Genomic DNA, 25,473 nt, shown 5'->3' with positions numbered 1-25,473 from the left:
TATTTACATAATTACTATAATGTAAATAATTATCCGAAAAAGTTCCGCGCCACGCACAATATTGGACGTGTATAAAGACTAATAAAATTAAATAGATATCAAAACAATATAAAAGAGATAGAGAAAAAAGTAACACGGAAGATAGAAAAAAGAAGAAGAAGAAATAATTGCAAAAATTAGAGTGTTTGTAACCAAATCAAATCTAATAATTTTTATTGGATTAGATTTCAAAAATCTAAATCTTCTCGAATGAAGAGAGATTAGAGAAGACTAATTTAAATATTTTTAATAAGAATGTTTTAACCTAATCAAATCTAATAAGTGGAATTGAAAGGAAAATTATTGGATTAGATATTAAAAATTTAATCTGATTCAAACCTACATATACACACATAACAAGTCAACTCTGATAAATAAAATAAAATAAATAAATGCTAGAAAAAAAGACATAAAATAAAATAAACAATATGAGAAAAAAAAAACTAAAAATAAAGTTTTTCATTTAAAGATAAATAATATAAAATGAAAAAAAATATTTCCAAAATAATAAATAAAGAAATTACAGTAAACTAATTACAAAACTATTCATATTGCGAAGGAATATTAAAAAGGACTAAATTTATAAAATATCACTTTCTTTTATATTTTATTTAAATATATGTATATATACAATATCCAATAGGAATACGACAGTTTTCTATTTTTTATTATCGTAACGAATATTTATACAGCACACAAAATAAAGAATATATGTTAATCTTGGAAAATAAGATTGGCCAATGACAGTGAGTGTAGTAGTATCTGACAAATAAGCACGTGAAGAAGGAGGAGAAACAAATCCACCCGCTTAGTTTTCTGTCTCATCTCACTCCTTTTATTACAAAACAAAACACAAACTCTCCATCATCCTCTTGCATGAACCAAACCAAATCCAAAATGTGTACGGCGGAGAAAGACGGGATCATGCTCTTCGGCGTGCGCCTCACCCTACCCGATAACAACCCCACCGTTTTCAGAAAGAGTGCCAGCATGAACAATCTCTCCCCAAACTCTGAATCGCCTCCGCCGCACCATCCCAATGCAGGCTACGCCTCTGAAGACGTCGTTCACCTCTGCCGTCGCACGCGCAAGCGAGGTGATCTATTAATTAATCCGTTATAATTAATATTTTTCGTTGATGTGTTTGTTTGGTTATCTCGAGAATGAATGATTGTGTTGAGATTAACGGATTAATTAGGGATTCCGTGGACGGAGGAGGAGCACAGGCAGTTCCTGTTGGGATTACAGAACGTTGGGAAAGGAGATTGGAGAGGAATTTCAAGAAACTTCGTCAAGACTCGAACGCCCACTCAGGTCGCTAGTCACGCTCAAAAGTATTTTCTCCGCCGTCACACTCACAATCGCCGCCGCCGGAGATCTAGTCTCTTCGATATCACCACCGACTCGGTATCCTTTTTATCGCACGCTTCTAATCTTAATTTAACTTTTACTAATTCCTTCTTTGAAAATTGAAACAATGAAGGTGAAGGAAGAGGAACAAGCGGTGCCGTCAGCTAGGTCGAAACCGGTTTTGCCGGCACCTCCGTCTTTGAAAATGGCCGAGTTGGACTTGAATGGGAGGCCGCTCTCGCTGAAGCTGAGGTTGCCGGAGTCGGAGGAACTGTCGCCGGTGACTTTTGAGCTTGTCTAGTGGGAATTTGAGCGGTGACATGGACATGATTAGTGTTGCTTGAATGCAGTGATCGGTGAGATGAGATGCGGTTTTGATGGATTTACCTTCTTCTGTGTGTGAAAGATTTAGCCTAGAAAATATAGCATGGAATTTAGAAGAGCGATAGAGAAGAAGTCTCTCAGTATATATTCCCTCCTAAATTTTTTTAACAACGTGGCAATTGGTTTAAATGTGATATTCACCTTCTTGTCACCCGTGATGTAAATAAACATTTATTTAATTTTTCTGTTTTTTGGTCTCTTCAAAATTTCTCAGATTTATGTTAGAGATTTCCAACTTTTTTATTTCTTTGAATTTAGATTTCTCGTTTCTTTTTCTTTTTTAAATATAAACTCTTGATGAAGAGTTATTTTTTGATAATTAATGAAAAATGCGAATGAAGGAAGTATAAAAATTTAAAGAATGATACATGAAAGAATTGGTTTATATGCGTATTAAGGGTAAAGTTTATGTTTTCGTCATTGTTTGGGTTATCTGTGTTTGCTTTGTATTGTTCTTGTAATATAAGTGCGGAAGAGTATTCAAATAACGACAAGAATAATTTTTAAGCGAGAACCATCTTAATAGGGTATTATAGAAGATAGAAGACCATCTTAATATAAGTAATACATATAATGGAAACTAAAATAAAATGAATATTGTACGTAAAACAACACTAAACAATTTGTTATAGATTTAGTTGATTTAATTAAATGTTATGTTCCTTATAAATTTAGTTATTTTTAATTAGATTCTTTTTAATATTTAAATTTTTATTTTATTTTTTTGAATAAATGGGTGATGTAATTGTTATATTGTCTTCTTATCTTGTTTTTTTTGTTTTAAAAAGTATAAAGTGATGTATAGTTAATATAGGATAATATTATGATCAATATCAAAATTTATTATTTTAATTAACAATGTATTAAATAAAAATATCCCATTAGTAATAATAATTAAAACATTAATTGCAGAATCATATCTCTCAAAACATAATAACTTAATTAAAAATACTCAAACTCATGAAAAATTTGAAAAGAAAGTGTTACGTGATGCCAGTTACAAATTATATATTATTTAAGATTATTTACATTTTTTCAATCTTTTATTCCTTTTACGTAATAAGATAAATGAAAAATGTCTTATCCAAATGAAGCAATCTAATTCCATAGTCACTTGACTTCACCAACACTAACACCAACACCAACACCAACACCAGAAGATGTTCGTAGTTCCCTCCCCTTCCTCGTCCTGCACCTGCGTAATGAAACACCACCACAATGCTGTCTGGTTTCACGGTCGCACTCATGGACGAGTTCCTTACACCGGCAGTGAAACATGGCGCATCTCGTGTGCAAAGAGAACCGGTAAACAGAGGTACCCCTCCGAGAAGAAGAGGCTGAGAACAAAGCACAAAGAGCTCTTATCCGAGTCCAAGGAGAAGGACAAGTTTGAGGGCACGTGGAGGCTCTTCAAGCTCGCCGTTCCACTTGATCAAGATCCCGGCAAGGACTCTATCCATGTTTCCGATGCCCTTCTCCAGCAAATCGCCAAAGTTCTTAAGTTCCCGGTACTCAACAAAACCCACCCTTTCACTTAAGAGAAACCGATAAAGAAATATTCTTTAATTTTCAGTCCCTTTTCTCTTTCTCAGGTTGCTTCTCTGTTGCCAGCAGAAGCTTTCACCGTCGTTAGGAAGTCTTTTGATGCTAGAAAGGTATGTTCTAATATCAGTTGTTCAATGAAAAACTAAAATTCATTCTTCAATATGCATTTCATTCCTTGTTCTCTACGTTTAAAACAAATTTGAGAGAGGGAAAGAGACAATATAGGTTAAATGGAAAATGGGGGCGTGCCTTGCCTGGAATAGTGGGGTGGCTGATATGGCCCTAATTGTGGTCGCATTACAGTTGTAGTGGCCTCCAAAATCCAAAGTATTAATCTTTTATAGCAATTGCAGTTGTACATGGAATTTGAACTTTCTAGTCATAATAATTAGCTCGAGGTTTGAAATATTTGACTGTAGTAATTAATGTTTGGAATGGTCTTGTGTAATTGTTAATTATTTTTGTTACGGATTAGTGTATGAATTAGATGTTTTGTATTTCAATTCTTTGGTTATGGCTTGTGTGTGTCAAACAATAAACAAAATGCAGAACATAAACCGGAGGAGATAAATCTATACACGTGTGGAATCTTTGAAGCAGTTAGTTTCAATTTTAATTGTCATAACTTATATAATTCCATTTGCGTCCTCTTATTTTGTTTTCTGATTTTTTTTTAGAAATTAAAAGAGCCCAAATTTGTACATACTGTGGATATGGATGTCCAAAAGCTCATCAGTCTGGAGCCTCGTTGTTGGGACTTTATTTCACGGCTGGAGCCTAAAGTTGGCCTTGTGGAACGTGTGCATGATGAAAGAGATTTTGCTGATCTGGAAAGTATCATTCGTGACTGTAAAGAAAATAAAGAAGCTGCTTTGGCAGGGGGAAATGGACATAGCATTTTCTCAACGGAGTTGTGCAAGAACCAGGCTTCTAGGAAGCCAAAAATTGCAGTAGTGGGTAGTGGGCCTTCTGGCTTATTTGCAGCTCTTGTTCTTGCTCAGCTAGGTGCAGATGTTACACTGATAGAAAGAGGTCAACCAGTAGAGAGAAGAGGGCGTGATATTGGTGCTCTTATAGTTCGTCGAATTTTAGAATTGGAAAGTAACTTCTGCTTTGGGGAGGTTGTACTATGCATCTTGATTTATTTCTCTTAATGATGGTTTGTTGTCTCACTATGATAAATTGTGCATTCATGATTACATCATTCATCACTTTCGTCTTAAAATGAGTTTGTTTTTGGATTTCTTACTAGGTCCATTCATCTCTTATTTTAAATTTTTCATTAACTAGTCAGGTTTTGACAAATGTCATTTTTCTCTAAAAGAAAACACATGGAAATATTCTTTTGTTCCATTTCTAAAACTTTGTTGCTTGTTACTTCAATTTGAATGTTCTTCAGAACCTCTACAAAACCCAAAAGTCAAGTAGATTATGACATGTTGTTTGATGTAATGGAAATAATGTGTACTTTTTTAATGGTCATCTAGGCTGCAATAATTATACATTGTTTACGAATTTTGAAATCTATGAAAATTATAATTGGGTTTTTAAAGGTATTTTGCTCAGCTCATCTGTGATTCTCATGTTTCTTTATTTGTCTAGTCTGTCTCTCATATGAGTCTGTTTATTTACTTTGTCATTTATTAAGGACTTATGTGTGGCAGGGTGGTGCAGGTACCTGGAGCGATGGAAAGTTGGTAACCAGAATTGGACGCAACAGTGGCAGTGTTCTTACAGTTAGTCCTTCTATTTAGTATTTATAAAGTTTATATGTGCATCCTGTGTATCTGTTAAATTAACGGATTTTGCTTGTAGAGTTACTAAGAAAACATTTCTGACTGATAAATGGTTTACTTCTACCCTATGAAGTTAATATCAGATACTCTCATAATTTGTGATGATAATGAATGCATTCTGTTGTTGCCTCTGTCTGTAGTCCTTCCTTAGACAAAGCCCCAAGAGAGCTTTTCATTGCAAGGTTTCGGGAACTGCTGATAAACCAGAGAAAGAAAACTAAAAGATATTATCTGTACTATTGAAACTGAATTTATCCTACACGAATACATGAGAGACAACTCTGTATATGGATCTGATATAAAAAGAGAACTGACAACAGACAGTTATAACATACTAACTGCCCTTGAGTTAGCTTTACAAAACTAACTCTCTTACAATATTCATTCACCCCTAGAAAATCAAGGTGCTGAAATGAAGATGGAAGCTTAATCACCCTAAGAAACAAAAATTAAATTGTGTAGAGCGGTTTGGTGAGAACATCAGCCCATTGATCTTGAACAAGAATGTGCTGAGTAAGAACTTGCTTGGCAAAAACCTCTTCTCAGACAAAGAACAAATTGATATAAATAGTTTTTACGAGCATGCAAAATAGAATTGCGAGCAAGAGAGACTGTATTTTGGTTGTCACAGTAAATGATTGGAGTTGAAAAAGGTACTTTTAGTTCTGTTAGAATTGTTTCTACCCAAAGAACTTCATGAGTAACTTGAGCAAGACTCCCCTATTTCAGTAGTGGACCATGCTACAACAGGTTGGTTTCAGGACCACCAAGAAAATATGATTTGGTCCAAAAGAGACGGCAGCTCATGAGGTATATCTTCTGTCATCAGGGTCAACGGCCCAGTCAACATCACTAAAGGCTTGAAGAGAATAAGGCTGACCAGCAATTGCAGGTTGAATATGAAGGCGATAAAGGGTACCTTTAAGGTACTTAAGAATTCTCTTGATAGCAGCTCAATGACACTCAAGAGGCTTGGCCATGAATTGACTTCGTTCACAAGAAAGCTTATTTCAGGTCTGGTGATTTTAGCATACTAAAGTGCTCCAACCACTTATCTGGATTAGGGTTGAGTCAGTTGGAAGGTCAGCTCCATTTTTGGAGAGTATACAGGTAGACATCATAGGAGAGGATATGGCTTTTGTTTGTAGCATATTTCTCTTTTGCAATAGGTATTTAATATACTTGCTTTGCGTAAGTAATACTGATCCAGTATGAAGGTTCATAAATTGAATACCCAAAAAGTAATCAAGTTGTCCTAACTGTTTGAGAGAAAGTATGACTGAGCTGAGCAATAATCTTCTGAGTAAGACAAGGAGAAGTGTCAGTAATTATTATGCTATCTACATCAAACAGTAGATAAACAACATCAGATGGTATACAAACAAAGAAGGACCACACTTGTTATCGGTGAAGCCAAATTGTAGAATTGTGTTTTGTAACTTGTCAAAGCAATTCTTTGGAGCTTGTTCAAGGCCATAGAAAGCATTATTTAACTTGCAGAGCGTTGACAAAAACAGGATTGCAAACTGGATAGAAGGTTTTAGTAAAATCATACAAAAACATTTAGCTACTAATCTGGCTTAATTTTTCTCATAGTACCATCACTTGCATCCTATACTATGACTTATTTTATATCGTACAACTGCACTTAATAGGATTGCAGTTATTAAACCTGTTAATATGAGGACTTAGGGTATATATATATATCATAGAAAATTACTTATATGCTATAGAAACTGTCTGATATGGTAGCAATTATTCATGGAAAAACTGATGGTAGTCATATTAGGATTATATCCTATAGTAGGGTGTTTAATTAGGCAATTGTCTTGTTATCTGTAGTGTGTGGACTGAGAATACTCTCTAGTCTCCATCGGATACTTTCTTTTCTTTGGGACAACAAATGTATTGTTTTATTGTATGTCATTTCTGTGTACAATATAGTTGAAGACATAGTTTTTATGAATTGCTTGAGTGCAAAAGAATTGAACAAGCCATATATTAATATACGTTTCAGAATTAATTTCATTTTTAAAGAGTACATAAAATGCAATTCCCTAAGTACATAATATATTCACTGTTAGGGAATCTTCTAAACATTGATGAGCATTCATAAACTAAGCACTATTCATGAATCTTCTGAACATTCAGAAAAGACTGTTTTCAACAAAATATATTTTATTAGCTTATCAATTGTCCCGTCAATGCTTATCCTATATCTCTTACTGAATGGCTGTCTTCATATCTTCTTTTTAGATTATGAAAACTCTAGTGCAGTTTGGAGCTCCAAAACAGATATTAATTGATGGAAAACCTCACCTAGGGACAGATAGGTTGGTTCCATTGCTTCGCAACTTTAGGCAACATTTGCAAGATTTGGGTGTGAGTTCCAATAACCTCCTTCTATTATTAAAAATATATTTATGTCATTATAGTTTTTCTTGTAGTTGTCTTCACATTGCCCAATTAACAATACTGCTTATTTTTCTAGGTCACCATAAAGTTTGGAACAAGAATGGATGATTTAGTTATAAAAGATGGACATGTTCTGGGAGTCATGGTATCTGAATCAGCTGATAAATTGCGTTCAACAAGTAAGAAGATGGAATATGATGCAGTTATTCTGGCTGTTGGTCATTCTGCTCGTGATACATATGAAGTACTTCACGCTAACAATGTGGAATTAATACCAAAAGATTTTGCCGTGAGTTTATATTGACATAGTATTTGAATCTTTATTTCAATTTATTAAAGTTGGTATGCTTATTTGTTCATAATCATCTGTTTGCATATCCGCATGTAAGATTTGTATATTCCTCAAACTGTTCCAACTTCCAAATGGTAGTGCTGTACTGCTGTGCATTGCTTACAAGTTAGGCTTGATTCATGTGGGTTTATTTTAAGTTGGTTCAGTTTTTGTTTGATATTCTTCATTTGACATTAAGATTATCTTTTATTCTTGTTTTTCCCATATGACTCTTACATTTGAAGGTGCCAGTTTTAACACTTGAAAGGATTGAAAATCTCAGCTGACATTGCAGCATTGGAGCTTATTGTGTAGAAAACATGCAGCGGAATATTTAGAGCGTGACAAAACCAAGAGGGGTTGAATTGGTTCGTGTTTAAAATTTGCTTCCTTTTTAATAAAGAAGGGAAGAGAAAAATTACACAAGTAATTTTTATACTGGTTCGGATCAAAAGATCTTACATCTAGTTGTTAATCTCTCTAAAAGGGGATTAACCTTTCCACTAAAATGAGAACAGTTTAGAATAGAGAAATAAAGATGAGATTAGAAATCACCTCTCTTAGCATATAAGAGATGACTAGCATCTTCTTTTGACACACAAAAGAATGAGCAGCCTGACTCTGCTTGGTAGATAAGCTCCAACAACTTAGACACACTAAGTAAGAACTCTTCCTTCTACAAGCATCGAAACCACAAGCTTCCTTAAACACTCATAGATTTTCTAGACAGTACTTTTGCTCTCTAACATTAAGAGGAATATAGTTGTTTATAGCTGTTACAACATCTAGTTTTTGACTTAAAGTCACACAGTGGCTCGTGATAATTGATGATCACTAACGAAGTCGTACTCCTTCTTCTGCACCTCCTTCGCCTGCTCCAAGACTCACAAATCTTGATGGATGGGTCTCAGATGCAGGAAAACATGAAGAATTTATAAATTTCTGGAAGGAGCACAAGCTGGTGGCTCTGAAATTCATCTCCCTTAACTGGTTTGCCAACAGTGGATTCCAGTTTCCCAACCTCTTCGAAAATCAAGGATTACAACATTTTGTGGAGCTTAGGAGTGTTTATTACCCAGATTTGTTAAGGGTCTTCTTCAACTTTTTAAAGTTCGCAATGATGTTGCCAACACTAAGGTGAAAGGAGCAAATATCATCCTTGATGATGATATTTGGATGAATGGCTCACTTCCCCAATTGGGAGAATGTTGTGAAAGTTCATCTTGGAGTTGAATAGAATCCTTGCTTACCAATCCTTTCTTTGAAACCCTCAACAACAACATGGGCGCAAACAACTACTAGTGGGTGGTCTAAAGATGGATGAACGCCTCAACCATTGTCTTGTTTGGCTTCTTTCCCCCCGCACCACAAATCATGCCCAATGCTTGGAGCAAGACCTCCTAATAATCTATGGGCTATTAAATAACATCACCATGGACGGGCTTGCTCTGATCATTGACACTGTGTGGAAGGCCAAAAGATACTCTATGTACAATCTTCCGTATGCCTTACTAATCTCTAGAATTTGTGAATACAAAGGCGTGAACACTGAAGGATAAAAAATCTCTCACATTTTGCCCTCAAACGGGATTGGTCAAGGCACCTTGAGGCAAATGGGTTTTATCCCACAGGGGAACATCTTCATTCACAAAGGGGATGCTACTGATGATGAAGAAGATGAAGATGCTAAGATGGTTGATCCTATAAATGTTACTAGCCCTTCACTTGTTGGCCATTCACATGCTCCCGCAGGTTCTTCTTCCTCTGTGGAAGAACATATTGCCAATCTAACAAGAATGGTGCAGATGTGCAATCCTTAGCAATTAAGGCATCAAGAGTTACTTGATTATCAAGTGACTCAACATGACCATCTATGTGACCTCATTTCTGATTTAGATAATAGGCTAACTAATATTGAGTGTCATTTAGATGAAGAAAATGATTCCCATAGTGATGAATTCTAAAACTTGTACCCTTACATCCTGATCAATAAAATTATGTTTGTTGCCTCTAATTGTCTCTTTAGCAATACTTGCCATATTAAGGAGGAGCTCCTCTTTAGGGGGGTCTCAATTTTTTTGCTTATGATAAAAAATGGGGAGAAGTAGGTTACATAATTACTTGTGTAAGATTACAACTGGACGAAAGATCTTTTTGATCTGAACTAGTATAAAAATTACTTGTGTAATTTTTCTCTTCCCTTCTCTACAACTTGTATAAAAATTACTTGTGTATACAACTTGCTTTTATTCAAATCGATTTTTCAGATTATTTGAAGAAATTTTCTAAAAACAAAAATATGTTAAAAAGGAAGCAATTTCTAAACACGAACCAATTTACTCCTTCTTGGTTTTGTCATGCTCTAAATATTCCGTTGCACGATTACTACAATTGGTATCATATTGATCATTATAATATTTCAGGGCATTATGAACAATATCAAATTAATGCATCATTAATCCATTAGTGACTAAGAGAATGGCCTATATTAAGTTGTCTTTAAGGAGGACCAATCTGCATAAACTGTACATTTACTGGGTTTTTAAATTTTCTTTTGATGGAGTGGAATATTTCTCACAGTGGTAGAGATGCCACTAAATTGACTAATTGCAATTTTATTTGATGCAAGAGGAAATTAAAAGAACAGTAAAAATCAAGTGAACGAGGCATCCTCGCAACACGAGAAATGTCTTTCAAAATTTACTACAATAATTAGAAAAATTAAGAAATCAAAATAGACTACATTTTCTCAAACCAAAGGCCTGAGAGATAGAATCTTGTAACAAGGCGTTCCAATCTCTATGGCATACATCATGAGCAGAACACCAAAGACGGGGAATATATCTTCTCATCTCTGAAGAACCGTTGGATTTCCTCAAGTTTTTCTTTGCTGATCGTCTGGATTTCCTCAAGGGTTAAAAGCTTACTTTCTACTTTTCTACATCTCAATTTTAGAATTAAAATATTATCTTATGATTATTTTTTAATGGGCATATACATGCTGTGATAATGCCACTGCAGAAAATCCTTTTCCCACTAGAAAAGCAAAAACAATAGTCTTGTCCCAAACTGTTGTGAATTCAAGTATGGGTGTAAGTCTCATTTGGTTAAAATAAGAAAATTGAGCATCATATAAGAAAAAAGACCCATAAACCTATTGTCTTAAGATTTTGAGTTTAAAGTGGTATCAATCTCTTATGAAGGTTGGGTTCAGGTCACATTTATGTAATCTCTTCTTAATAAATCCTCTCCTAGATCAATCCACTAATGGTATTAGAGCTATTGGTTTGTCTTGGCGACTAGCTTAGACCATTATGATTAAAACACCACCACAACAACAATGACGACAGTATAATTAAAGGTCACTATACATGCTTTCACTCGAGGGGAATATACCAATATAGAAGAGACTTACCCTTTAGAGGAGATTGTTGGAAATTCAAGTGTGAATCTAAGTCCCATACTAGATAGAAATGAGAAAGTTGAACACCATATAAGAAAGAAGACCCATAAACCATTTAATTAAGATTTTAGATTGAAAATGGTGTCAATTCCTTATGTGAGTTAGGCTTAGGTCACATTCAGGCAATCTCTCCCTACTGAATCCTCCCTTCGATAAACCCATCACAAATCTAGAGCTAAAGTTCTCTTGAACTTTTTTGCCTATCTTTTCTTTCATACCATAGGCACCAGAGGAGCCTTCTTTATGGAAAGCTAGACCTCTAAATTCAGTTAATAGATAGAAACTAATGTAGATCCTTAGGGCTGACCTAGATATCAAAATATCCTTGATTGACCAATTCATTATTACCATTTTAAGTGATAACATCATATTCCCTTTCTTGGTCATGTGTAATTTTGTTTCAGTTGAATAAAAATGATTGCATGAAGTTTTCTTAGACATTCAATTTGTCATAATTCTTGTTTTTTTTTTTTACATTTGTTACAGGTAGGGTTACGGATTGAGCATCCGCAGGAGCTAATAAACAGCATACAGGTTTTTTTCTAGTTGAATGGTTTCAACACCTTTATTTTGTGATTAGTGTAAACTATAGTTATAAGAAGTGTTCCTTATTTCTCATGTTATACAAGGATGGAGTCCAATATATCATTCCCACAAAGAGTTATTAGTATTCATCAGTTCTCAAAACCAATGTGTTATCTAGAAAATTGAAATCGCGAGATTATGCATATAATTTATAAATGACTTAAAGAGGAATTAAACTGTGATTTTGAAGGAACAGAAGAACACTCTAAGGGAAATGTGGTACTTAGAGCTAGGGTTGACTTATATTCAATTGTTAATAGTTATCGTCAAACGTTAATACCTCCAGTAATTCTATGAACAATCCATGGTCTTGATCTTAAACATGCTAATATTTGAAGAAATTTAATGAAATAAAACAATGAATGTTTTCTTACACTATTACAATTTTACTACTCTATGAATGGAGTACAAAGGACAAAATACAAAGGGTCAAAGCACTTCCTTAAACCTAACCCTAAATTTGGGTTCCCATACATGAATAATATTAAAATAAAATTATTACATTTCAGCACTCTCCCTCAAACTTGAGCATATAGATCATATGCATCAGGCTTGGAACATATAAATTGAATTCTAGACTCCTTTGGAGATTTAGGTAGAATGTCTGCCAGTTGTTCATTAGAGCTCACAAACTTAGTAATAAGATCCTTGGACTGTAGCTTCTTTCTAACAAAATGATAATTAATTTCTATATGCTTTGTTCTCTCATGAAACACTGGATTGAAGGTAATGTGAAGGGCTACCTGGTTGTCACAATGCAACTTCAACCGATCATTTTCACAAAATTTCAACTCTTGAAAGGAGTTGTTTAATCCACACAAGTTCACATGTAGCTAGAGTCATAAATTGATATTCTACTTCTGTGTTAGATTGAGCAACAACACTTTGTTTCTTACTTTTCCAAGGTTCCCTTCAAGGAATACACAATATCTTGTGATGGTTCTTCTATCAATTGGACAACCAACTAAATCTGCATCACAATACCCTTTGACTTGAGTACTTCCCTTGTTCTCATTGAACAATTCCTGTCGTGGATTCTCTTCTCCTTATCTGAGAATGCGAATCACAACATTCCAATGATTAATGTGGAGTTTTTGCATAAATTAACTCAACTCCCACTAGATAAGAAAGATCAGGTCTTGTTATAGTAAGGTAGATGAAATTTCCAACCAACCTTCTATATCTCTCTGTCTGAGAAAAGTTCACCTTGGTTTCTCATTAACTTTCGATTTGAGCCCACAGGACTATTAATGGGCTTGCAATTTGTCAGGCTTGTTTCCTCCAAAATATCAAGAGCATATTTTCTTGTGAAATTATGACACCTTCTTTTGAATGTGCCACTTCAATACCAAGGAAATATTTTAGACAACCCAAATCTTTGGTATGAAAGTGGCTAAACAAATGGTTCTTTAATTAAGCAATTCTAGTGACATCATTTCCTTAATAACAATATCATCAACATAAACCATAAGATAAACACATTTTTTAGGAGCAGTATACCATAAAACACTGAATGATCTGCCTCACATCGTTTTAAACCAAAATTCTACTCAAAACGACTAAATTTACCAAACCAAGCTCAAGATGATAGCTTCAAGCCGTAGAGTGGACAATGTAACTTACAAACTAACTCAGACTCCCCCTGAGCAACAAACCCAAGAGGTTGCTCCATGTATATCTCCTCTTCTAGATCTTCATGAAGAAAGACATTTTTAATGTCCAACTGGTACAAAGGCCATTGGCGAATGGCAGCCATAGCATGGAAAAGAGGAATACTAATAGTTTTAGCCACAGGTGAAAAAGTATCAGAATAGTCGAGGCCATAAACTTGAGTATTGTTGAAGTATAATGTCATTATTTTATTATTAATACTTATGTTAGGGTTTTGTTAGGGGTTTCCCGCCTTTTTATCTTTCAGAACTACTGTCTTCTATAAATACAGTAGTAAAGTGTATAACTTTTCTTAATCAAAATATAAGACTCTTCATTTTCTCTCAACTTCAAGTAGTATATCCCTTTGCTACTAGATGAGCTTTGAGACGATCTATTGCACCAATAGGACCAACCTTAATAGCATAGACCCATCTACAACCCATAGGCTTCTTACCAGGAGGAAGAGGGACAAGTTCCCAAGTACCACTGTGTTCAAGTGCCTACATTTCATTAATCATGAATTGTAGCCATCTAGGATGACCAAGTGCCTCATGAACATTATTAAGAACCTTAATGGTGTATAACGAGGAAACAAAAGAGAAATATGGAGGAGACAAACGATGATAACTCAAAAAATTATAAACAAGATATGGATTACGAGTAGATCGAATACCTTTTAGAATGGCAATAGGCCAAGCATGATCCAAATCGAGAGAAGACAAGGAGGATGAAGGAGCCATGGTTTAGGGATCTAGTAGAGGAGGACCTGAATCTCGGTAGTCTTCAGGCAACGAAGGAGTTATTTGTGTCTGAAGCTAATATGTGAGAAAAGGTGGTTGAACATATGAATGATCCCTATGGAGGGCAAGAAGAAAGGTGTATCCTCAAAGAATGTAACATCAACAGACATATAATACCTTTTGGTTAAGGGAGAATAATATTTATACCTTTTTTGAAGACAAGAATATCCCAAAAAAACACACTTAATAGCCTTTGCATAAAGTTTATCATGACCTGGAGAGACATTATGAACAAAATAAGTACACCCAAACACACGTGGAGAGACATGGCATGGAGGATCATTTTCAATAGAAGAAATCATCCTATTGATTAGAAAATAGGCAGTGAGGATTGCATCTCCCCAATGATGAATAGGAACATTACTATTCAACTGCAGGAGTGTGCAGTTTCTATAAGATGTCTGTTCATTCTTTCTGCTATGTCATCCTATTGTGGAGTGTGAGGACATGTTGACTGATGTAAAATTTCTTGGAAAGATAAGAATGAAGAAAACGGAGCAGAAAAATATTCCTTAACATTATCATTTATGAGGATTTTAGTTGTCTTCTCAAATTGGTTCTTAATTTCATTAAAGAAAGAATAAATGTGGATAAAAGTTCAGATCTCTTTCTATTGAATATAGAGAAAAAACTAGGTATTGTTACAAGTATATTTATAGAAGAATGATACCAGTATATATGGTAACCAAATATATAATGAAGAATGGTACAAGTATATATGGTAACCAAACATAAATATGGTAAATAGAAGATATTGTTACAAACAATATCAACAATATCTACCACTATCAAACAACGAGATAGAAGAGGAAATAATGATAACTTCATACAGATATGTGATGCTGTAATTAACTTGTTGTGTACTGATAGAAGCTTGTTGACTGTAATAAAAGCTGTTTATCTATTTCTCATGATTCTGATGCATTAAATTTTATTCATTCAAACGTGCAGTATGCTGAATTGGCTTCCGAGGTATGCCATGGACGTGGTAAAATTCCTGTGGCAGATTACAAAGTTGCCAATTATATTGACAAGGAGGATTTCCACGAAGAATCTAATTCGGGGGTGGGAAATCGTAGTTGTTACTCTTTCTGCATGTGTCCAGGTGGGCAGGTAGGTCTTCTCATTTTATGTTTGGTTTTGTATCATATGATGGAACACTTGACAGGAATAGCAAAAAAAAGTCAATCTTTATTGAATAATAGGGAATATCTGCCTAAGAGAATTGTACACAGTTCACAAACTTTTGGAGTCCGGTCGACTCAACTTTCTAATTATTAAAAGTTCCACAAAAATATCACAATATTCCCCCTGTTATTATAAAAAAATGGTTTACTGTTATAACAGAAAACTACACATAAATGGTCATCCAGCTCTACGTCCAACTACTTTTTATGGAGTATTTCTATCTACACCCTCTAAAGTTCTTGAGCTACCTCCTTTCATTCCTTAATGTGATAAATATCATCTAGAATGAAAGGAAGTGGCCCAAGAATTTTAGAGTGAAGGAAGTTATCCCCCTTTTAAAATAACTTGTTTAATCACAGGCCTTCACTCTCCCAGTTCCTAACCCCACCACAAAAAACAAAAATGCTGTCAAATTGTTTCCCCAAATTCCCAAAAGGAGGAAGATCCCCCCTTTTGGTGAGAACTTCTGTTGGTCCGTGATCCACAAACCTAAGCACATCTTCAGGTTAGGGTTGTAACTCGAGCATTCCTTGTCTTAGAACTAGTGGTAGAGGTTGTAACTGATGTTGTTGCTAGTGCAGTCTTTAATAGGCATTCATGTAATACAAGATGGATGTGAGATGCTCTGGTAACTCTTGCTTGCATGCAATCAAGTTCTAGAGGACCTTATAGGGAACACTAGTAATAGATAATAACATATTATTTCTCTTTGCTTAAGATCTCAAGTATTAAGGTTGAACTTTAAGATACAACCAGTCAGCCACACTGAAATTTACTTCAGTTTTGTTGTCTGTCCAATGTAGAATTTGAATTCGAGACGCTTTTTCTGAACAATGGTATATGGTATTAAACAAATAATGTGCCCAGGATAGAAAGTTAAGTCGTTACTTTGGATTCTCCTTGAAAAAAGGGATCGTGAATGTTTCTGAAACTATTGACCCCTTTAGGTTGACCATCAGTTTGGAGTGGTATGCAGTGTTGTACTTGAGCTCTGTGCCTTCCTGGTTTATAAGGGGTAGATCCAATTTTTTAAATACTCCGATGAGCTTCTTATGTTGCTTGGTATGAGACTTAGACACTCACAATTACCAAAGTTTCTATCATCATATTAATTGGAATATGAGCTCTTTGTCGTGCTGAGTCCATCCACATAAATGTTATAGTATAAATATTTACTGATTGATTTGCACGGAGAAGGGAGAGGTATGTCTAGCATAATTGTATCATTAAACTGTCATGTCAGTGTTTTAATTTTCCTCAGCCATCCTTGGATGTCATCAACTCGACTGAATTACAGAAAGTTGGAACTTTTAGGTTGTTCTCACCAGTACAAGTCCATCAGAAATTTGCATCAATGGCATGTCGTTTTCTCGAAGAGCATCAAAGTGGGCAAATGCTGCGCTTGTGGTGACAGTCACAACAAAGGATTTTGAAGCTTTGAATTATGTTGGTCCTCTTTCTGGAATCAAATTTCAGGTTGGTCTGAATTTTTGTTATCATAGTTGTGTTATCGTTAGGGTGTACAAGGTATAAAATGAGATCGAAGAACCACAGTTAGTCCGTTAGTCCGTTAGTTAGTTAGCTTAGTTTCGTTGGGAGGATTAATTATACACGGGAAAATCACATTAGACAGGATCACTCTGAATTTTGCAGTTTTTTGTGATAGGAGAAATCTTTTTGTGAAGGAGAAACCCTTGAAGGAGTTACTTCTAATCTCAAATCAATATTTCAATAAAGCTGGTGAATTTCATTGTTTGCTTCTGTCAATTTATGTTCTCTTTCCTAGGTTTCTTGCAGTTCTTATGATGTTTAGTATTGAAAGTACATGTCCTACTCTCCATTGTTGAATTATGGGGATTTTTTAAGTACGGAAGAAATATCTAAATATTATTGGCATCGGTTATGAATTAAAAGACAGTCAATTACGCTGAACATTTAACAGCATTAATTATAACAACATCATTCATTTCTTTTCATCTTTATTATTATCAAAAGCAATGTGTGAAGTTAAACTTGATATCTTCATTGTTCAGTTTTTCTACTAATAAATCTTCTTTCATTCCCTAGAAACTTATTCCAATCTTTAATTATTAAATAATAGAATACATCAATCTATTTCCAGTTTCTGTGTCCTTTTAAGTGTAAGTGAATGACTAATGGACCAATATATTGCAGCAGATGCTAAGTTTTCAACTAGTTGGTCAGTGTTCTTTTTGCTATAAATTGACTGTATGTGGGTTTTATCTAATACTTGTATTGTATAGAGAGAGTTCGAACAAAGAGCTGCTATGATGGGAGGAGGAAATTTTGTAGTGCCTGTCCAAACAGTTACAGACTTTCTTGAGAACAAGTTGTCAGGTAAAAAATTATTCACTACAATCCTTTATTTATTACACCCAGGTTCTCAGCTCATAAATGAACTCAGCTTGATAATCTGTGCCAGTAACATCTGTACCCTCATCAAGTTATCGGTTGGGCGTGAATGCAGCAAATCTCCATCAGCTATTTCCCATGCATATAACTGAAGCTTTGAAACATTCACTTGTAACATTTGACAAGGAGGTTTGCAGTTTCTCATGTCCTTTCTATATTCATTAATTTAAACAAAATTAATAAAATAATTTATTAATTCAAACTTAACTTTTCAGTTACCAGGATTTATCTGCAATGAGGCTCTCCTTCATGGTGTAGAGGTATAAAAACATGCTATCCTTTTTGGTTCGGTATGATCTATGATGCATCAATACTTCAATTTCGTCGTAAACGTATCCGTGCCGGATACTTTAGGATACTTTTCCGATACCTATCAAAGAAATATCTAATCTATAAAGTAATATTACTTTATAGATCATAATTTATAATTTTTTATTTTGATAATGTTTAATACTTATGATTTTAATTTGGATTGAGATAATAACAATCATATATTTATCATACTTTTAAGAATTTTTATATGTTTTTCAATATACATATATCATGTATCATATCCTATTATTTTCAGAATAAACGTATCGTATCAGATATGTATGGATACACATATTGTATCCGTGCATCATAGGATTTGATATATCAATACATCTCAATGTATGTATGATTTACCAAAATTCTGCAAATTATTCCCCTGATCCTGCCTTCTGGTTCAGTATGAAGATGTTGATTCTCACAAAGCAAGTGATTCTTTTGATTTTTCTTCACCAGTGCTATTTATTTGTGCTAAACAATGTTTTGGTCCCAGACTAGGACTAGTTCACCCATCCAAATTCCACGCGATATTGACTCTTATGAGAGCACTTCAGTAAAAGGACTGTATCCAGTTGGGGAAGGAGCAGGCTATGCTGGTGGGATCATCAGTGCAGCAGTAGATGGAATGCATGCTGGTTTTGCTGTGGCAAAAAGATTCAGCTTATTTCATGGAGATGTTGAGTCTGTTCTGGGCAAGGCTCCAAGTCTCGGAGTTGCCAAGTACTAAGAAGATCTAATATCGACTCTTAAACAAGTTAATTCTACATTTTTGGTATATAGATCAGCTATAGATAGTGGTAAAGGTTCCATACTAGGCTACAATGCATAATATTCAAGGTAATTTTTTACATTTTCTTACTCTTGTCTGCAAACAGTGCTGTCAGCTTCAGCATTTCGCGGAAGAACACTGATGATACTTGCTATCTTCTTTGTCATATTTTCTCACAAGGTTATCTTCCGGAATGATGGACTGAGATAGGCATGGCATTGCCATTTTCAACATATTGCTGTTCTTGACATAAATTAAATAGCATACCGGATACTCACTTTCTGCTAAGAAGTTGCAAGGACCTGTGCATTTCACCCGGTGGCTGCAATTTTGGGAGAATACAAATTTGACATAACATTATTTATGTAGCTGCCCATGATATCCAGAAACATAGAATGTGTATGGTTAATTTCTTATCATGTTTTGACATAGTACGGTTTGCATCAACGTTTTAACAACGTTGACTTTTTAAAAAATTGCCCCTCAAAAATGCGTGTTCGTGATGGTGAAACGAATTCGATAAGCAAATTGAGATATTTCACTACAATGATAACATTTTACACAATAAACTATTTTTATGTAAGGAACAAATGAAGTTATTTATAAAATAATTATATATGTTTAGTGAATGAAAAATAACATTTGTTAATTAACTTCAATACATATTATTTTATAGATTAATATATTCACTCTTTCGTATTTGGATAACAATAATAATCAATATCAGGGACTGCAACAAAGTATGTAACGACTTTAACATGTTTAAATATGATATCCCAAAACTTTCGCATGGTCTGCAACATGTTCATGCAAATAAAGGCAATTCAAGAACTAATGCATAATATGGGATGGCATTGTGGTTCTGAATTTTATATATATATATATACACACGATTTACTTTCATGCTTAATTACATTTGATCAATGCTATATTGATTTCGTTCAAAAATTACTATTTCATTTCAAAATCGAATTTCAAATACTAAATTACACTTTTTCCGCTTTATATTTGCATGGAAAAATAAAATTTAAATAAATGTTCCTAACGCTTCATTGATAAGTGAAATTAAACCTAACTCTTCATTGATCTTTTGTGCAAGAAAAGCTTGTGAAGCTAGGTAGTTGATATAGCTTTATTTACACAATAAATCAGTAAAATAGTAAAACTTTCTTGACTATACTATTAGCACTGTTTCAATGTTGAATATTAGCGGTGTCCCTAATCTTGCAACGAACGTGGTTGATGTAGTTCTGAGCGTTGATGTCAACATCTTCGAATGCTCGATTCACATAGGTTGTTGGATCCTCCTTTGGTGGTTTGATGAGGTAGGAACGTGGTCCTTTTGTTCTGTCCATCTCTTGTGTTCTTTCGCTCTTGTAAATTTTCGAAATTGAAGATTTGTTGCCTTTGGCCACCACATGGGTTCCTTCGCTTTGGCCAGAAAATCTGAGAGACGATAATCTTATGATGTTTGCAACCACCAACATTGATGTCTCACAAATTGATCTCTTATTGTACTCCTTGTTGGTCATTGTCAAGGAAAGAGAACAAGCTTAAATGGTTGTTCTAATAACATAAGAAAAGGTGAAATTAACGAGATCATAGATATAATAGTGACTACTTTAAGACAAAGTTTCGCAACAATGATTTGGGAACTGACATGTCAAGTAACTACATGTACCACGTAACTACATGTTCGTGGTTAACGTTAAGTATTCATAAATGCATGTTTTGTCAAAAAGTATATTCTATGAAATAAGGAAATTGTTCTTCAATTGGTTTCTAACGGGTAACTTATCATATCAATATCCACACACGGAAACACCAAAGTATATATATTTTATTGATATTTCTGTCTTTTGTTTATCGCATTAATTGTTGTTATGGGAATCTAAATCATATGTTACTTTGGATTCGGTCTGGTCTGATTGATGTTGATAAATCTTTGAGGAAAGAGCCGTGAATTATTATATGAATGATCAAGTTATGAGTTCTCTCTATTATTAAAGTGATATCTTTGTGAAGAAGGTATGATGTTTGGGAGAGTGAAAGAAAGAAGTAATTAAAAAGCACTTTTAGCCTTAACTTCTGGAATCGTCTTTGTTTTCGCCGTGCTTCTTGGGCCCACCAACAAGACAGGTGCAGCTCTCACCAAACACTCCATAAGTTCTCTTTGTTTTTTCCACAACTTCTACTTTCAACTTCATCATGTCAAGGACCAATGTCTTTCTTAGTATCAATACTCTCCATCTTTCGTGGGCATTTCAAATTGCTCCCGATTTACTTACTTTCTCTTCAATCTCATCTTTATCTCATTTATTTTTTTATATTAAATATATTTATAATTTCTAAATTTTAATGTAAAATTATAAGCGTTTCTATCCTAAATTTTGATACAATTTAGTTTACAAAAAAAAATATTTTTAATTCAATTATATTAATTTTTTTATTTAATAATGTTTTCATATAGCACATTCTAATTCAAATATTAATTTAGAATATTATTTAACATGTATGTAAGGACTGAGAAATTCAGAGAAAGTGGAGAAGGACAAGTGTATGCAGTTGATTGGATCGATCAGTTTTGGTAGTGATATATATATGAAATTTTCAAATTCACGTTTCACTCTCTGCATGCACCATCTCACTCTAACTTTCTGAATCCTTTTTTTCTCCTCCTTCTCTCTAGAATTCCTTCATCTCACTTCATCTGTTAAAAAATCAGACAGTACCTAAGCAATCCGGGTGTCAAAGGTTTCTTTTTTCACCGATCAAATTAAAGTTTAGAGTTTGTAGGTTTCATCCTCATTAATCCTTGTGAAATTCCAAAACTTTTTTGCACATGCAAGCCACGATTTTGGTTGCATGCGTTCATCAGCTTCTTATTCTCATTTTTGATAATGTTCTCAGTCTTTTGGTTGATCCTTTCTTTTTAAATAGGTGATCTTTAGGTGTTTTTAGATTTTCTTGAAGTTCAAACAATTTCTTGAAGGTGTCAAAGCTTTATGTTCGGTAAGAGATAAGGGAAGCTAGTTAATTTAATTATTTGGTTGTTGATGTATGAAATTGATGTTTGATGGCTTTGCATGGGTGTGAAACTGAATGATTGTGTGTTCGGTAGTGTTATTGAAGACTCTTAAGTGTTGTATTCATGTTGATTGTGATTATGCTTAATTTTTGTTCATTGGCCGAGTGATTTTAGGAGGAAGTGTGATAGTAAAGATAGATAATGTGTTAGGTGTGAGTTTGGTTTGTATACTATAAGTTGGGAAGAACGAAGGTAATTGGTAAAGATTTGGTGTTGATCATAATTCTCCAGTCATTTTGTAGAATTATGCAGTTTGCTAAGGGTTCTTCGTTGATCATTCAGTTTTCTTATTGTGTTCGGTCTTAACTGAGTTTTACTTCTATAAAGCTTTTCAGTTAATGACCGATCGGTCTTGTATTAGTATTTTGTTTTAATCATAGCGATCATTCTTAGTGAGGTGTGTGGTCTCTTAGTAGCGATCGTTCTTAATGGATTGTGTGGTCTCTTATTGGCGTTCGTTCTTATACTAGTGCTCGACCTCGTACTTATATTAGGTCTTAAATGTGTTCGGTCTAAGTTATAGGTGTTCGGCTTCTCATAGGCTTTACATGTTCATGAATATTCGGTTATGATTGGATAGTAGTTCTTGCACACAGTTCGCTCATATTGTTGTAACGCTCGGTCTCTTAGTAGTGATAGGTTTTATGAATAGTATTCAGTATAAATCTTAAGTGTTCGGCCTAAGTCGTAGGTGTTCGTCTTAGGTCGTAGCACTCAGTCTTGTACTAGTATTTCGTCTAGTACTAGTGTTTGGTCTTGTACTAGCGTTCGGTCTTGTACTAGTACACAGTCTTGTTATGGTGTTCGGTTTTTTTCATAGTTAGTGAATTTTCGTTCAATCATACTCAGGGGTTTTTTTGTTGTCGTTCGGTCCTCTTCTACGAAAGGTTATTTGGTTTTTAAATGCTGATTTCATTGTTTGGCTCTGATTGCTTGTTATAGTTGTATTGATCTATTATGTATGAGAAATTATATTGATATTCAAATAAGGTATGGTGTTCCTATTGGTATGAAAGAGAATTCCAAGGAAGGATATCTCGGTGCTGGTTATCAAGGTGGTAAAGTATGAGTATAGACAGTGAAATCTACGGAGTTCATCCTAAAATTCTGATGATTAACAATTCTCAAGTAGAGATGGGTAATGCATTGTGTGAGAATGACAGGAGGTCCTAGCCCATAGGTTCTTGGGTGAGTTATAACGGACTAACCTCGGGTGGCAGCTGATGGTTTTCTAGTTACTACACCACCCGGGTGCATGAACGACCTCAAGCTACATATTCATACAATCCGGATGGTCAAGTCATTGGTTCGGTCATAGCATGTATTTTATGGTTATATTGGTATGCTTGAAATGCTTGTATGTTGCATGTTTGTATATACTTATTTTAATTGAATGATTCATATGATTAATTAAATTACTCTAGCTTACCATTTTGTTTTCTATTTTGTTATGTTTTTCCGTTCGATAATTCTTCTTTGTGATGATCACCTTTTTGGGTGTGAGCAGAGGGGGAGGAGTGTTCATTGGAGCAGGCGTTGGATGGTGAGAACCCTGCTGCTTAGATTATGATCGTTCAGTTATACTATTGTTTATAGTTTTGTGTGAACCGTTCGGTCACAACTCTAACTTTGTAATAATCGTTCGGTTGTGTACATAGTTTTGTAATAATATAGGAACTTTGTAAAGTTTTAAATTTTATGATTATTTTGTGATAATTGTAAGGTTAACTTTATTTCCAGTAACTGTCCTATTATATTATTATATGATAACTCCTTTATATAGTTTTATGCTATATTTTTAGAATGTTACATAAAAAAAGTTAATTATATTGACTAAAGAAAACTATCAATTTATTTTTTTTAATTTAATATATCAAAAGTTAGAATGAAAACTAATTTCACGTTAATATAAATATATTTAACCTTTTTTTTTTCATATCAGTGTGTCTTTATTTCTTGGTCTATAAAACTGAGTGGAGTTGAACGTGATTGAAGAAAATTATTGGATTTGTGAAAGGTCATTTTAGTTGATAAACATGTATAATTTTTATTATCACATTTTTCATACTTTTTTTTAATTACTCCGTTTAACTTCAGTTTGGGATGAGCATCTGTCCACCCAATCATACATTTGATGAACACATTTGGTCCTGTTTGTATTCTATCACTTTTTTAGCAACTCAGGTTTTGTGATGGGCCTTCTTCTAAGAGCAATTTAACCTGGCTTATCTTGCTATCTCATTCTAACACTGTTGATTATTTATGGGATCTTGCAATGGAAATTTAACTAAGGATCATTTTCATACTTTGGTTAACGATTACGTTACAATATAGTGTCGCCAATGTACTCAATTTTTTATTTATTTTTTATTTTAGTATTTCATGGTCTCATACATTTTAAATTCATTTGGTTTATCTTCTTATATTAAAACTTAAACAAACAGGCTATTCAATTTTAAAATGATCTTGTAAGGATACTGTAACCCAGTGAATACTTCCAATGTCTCACGATTACCAATCAATAAAATACTCCAACTTTCAATTCCACAATTTCTAAATTACCAAAGTTAATATACGTGTTTGGTTAAAATATGGACTTTTGGCTAAAGCAATTCAAAAATTTCAACAATAAATCAGAAGTCAAATAAAATATATTTTTTACTATGTACGTAATTCTCTTCTTTTTTATTTGACAGAACATAGTTTTCACATTTTGTAAGTTACTTGATTACTAAACTGTTGGATTGCGTAGAAAAAACTAAATCCTAAACCCTAGGTCAGAAACAAAAAAAATGGCATAGCAAAATACCAAATTTTGTAATGTAGAAATTCAACTTTAGAAATTAGTTTCCCTTATATTATTATTTTTTATATTAGAGAAACCAGAATCCATATGTATAAAAACAAATGCATCACAAAGTTAAATATGGTAATTTTGAAAACTAATTATATTACGGAAGCTAATAACTATATTATAGAAACTAATTTTCATATCTTTTGGTTATTTTTTCTGCACTTCCACCCACTCTTCATTCAGAAAATTTACATTGGCAAACATGCAACATGACAAAGTTCATGGATGGTGGAGGGAAAGACAAAGGGCATGATGAACATAATGTGTTGGGGTCGGAGAGGTGAGAAGGGTAAACAAGGAAACTTAATCAATAACTGCACTTGTACCCTCTGAGGAATTTGGCATGTTAATCCACGATTTGAGTGAAACTTAAGTACAATATAAAAGGAAGTCAACGACTGAATGAGTAACAACAAAACCTATGGGTATTGGTTGAAATAAAAAAACAAACTCAAGGTTGCCATGACATAA

At 34.0% G+C, this 25,473-nt stretch overlaps 2 protein-coding genes and 1 pseudogene across 4 annotated transcripts; 2 read left to right on the top strand and 1 right to left on the bottom strand.

Moving 5' to 3' along the window:
* The first annotated feature begins 733 nt into the window (after positions 1 to 733).
* On the top strand, positions 734 to 2,030 carry LOC124820372 (transcription factor MYB1R1-like; annotated as a pseudogene). Its single transcript, XR_015785927.1, has 3 exons — positions 734 to 1,135; positions 1,238 to 1,446; positions 1,523 to 2,030. The product of XR_015785927.1 is annotated as a transcription factor MYB1R1-like (transcript).
* Positions 2,031 to 2,869: 839 nt separating this feature from the next.
* Positions 2,870 to 19,550, top strand: PDE327 (FAD/NAD(P)-binding oxidoreductase family protein). Of its 2 annotated transcripts, XM_047292043.2 has the most exons (14): positions 2,870 to 3,281; positions 3,366 to 3,428; positions 3,996 to 4,439; positions 4,983 to 5,054; positions 7,371 to 7,496; positions 7,606 to 7,818; positions 11,810 to 11,857; positions 15,313 to 15,474; positions 16,864 to 17,025; positions 17,814 to 17,907; positions 17,993 to 18,111; positions 18,198 to 18,242; positions 18,785 to 19,128; positions 19,241 to 19,550. In XM_047292043.2, exons 1-13 carry the CDS (start codon positions 2,934 to 2,936, stop codon positions 19,016 to 19,018), a joined length of 2,130 nt encoding a protein of 709 aa, XP_047147999.2. In that variant the 5' UTR covers positions 2,870 to 2,933; the 3' UTR covers positions 19,019 to 19,128; positions 19,241 to 19,550. The 2 variants fall into 2 exon arrangements, with proteins under 2 accessions (XP_047147999.2, XP_087960256.1); XM_088104130.1 differs by lacking the exon at positions 16,864 to 17,025.
* A 512-nt stretch (positions 19,551 to 20,062) lies between these two features.
* Positions 20,063 to 20,693, bottom strand: LOC124820369 (uncharacterized). The gene has a single exon (XM_047292041.2). The coding sequence runs from the start codon at positions 20,590 to 20,592 to the stop codon at positions 20,254 to 20,256; it is 339 nt and encodes a 112-aa protein (XP_047147997.1). The 5' UTR covers positions 20,593 to 20,693; the 3' UTR covers positions 20,063 to 20,253.
* Positions 20,694 to 25,473: the final 4,780 nt, after the last annotated feature.

This window comes from Vigna umbellata, chromosome 1 (assembly GCF_029865625.1).
Source record: "Vigna umbellata cultivar VRB3 chromosome 1, Vumbellata_1.0, whole genome shotgun sequence".
Taxonomy (NCBI): domain Eukaryota; kingdom Viridiplantae; phylum Streptophyta; class Magnoliopsida; order Fabales; family Fabaceae; genus Vigna; species Vigna umbellata.
Note: the sequence above shows the minus strand (reverse complement) of the source record. Positions and strands in the feature narration are given on the sequence as shown.

Coding starts and splice junctions, on each gene's coding strand:
- PDE327 (XM_047292043.2), top strand. CDS start 2,934: ATGTTCGTAGTTCCCTCCCCTTCCTCGTCCTGCACCTGCGTAATGAAA. Junction 7,497..7,605: donor AACATTTGCAAGATTTGGGT/GTGAGTTCCAAT, acceptor TTATTTTTCTAG/GTCACCATAAAGTTTGGAAC. Junction 11,858..15,312: donor AGCTAATAAACAGCATACAG/GTTTTTTTCTAG, acceptor TCAAACGTGCAG/TATGCTGAATTGGCTTCCGA.
- LOC124820369 (XM_047292041.2), bottom strand. CDS start 20,592: ATGACCAACAAGGAGTACAATAAGAGATCAATTTGTGAGACATCAATG.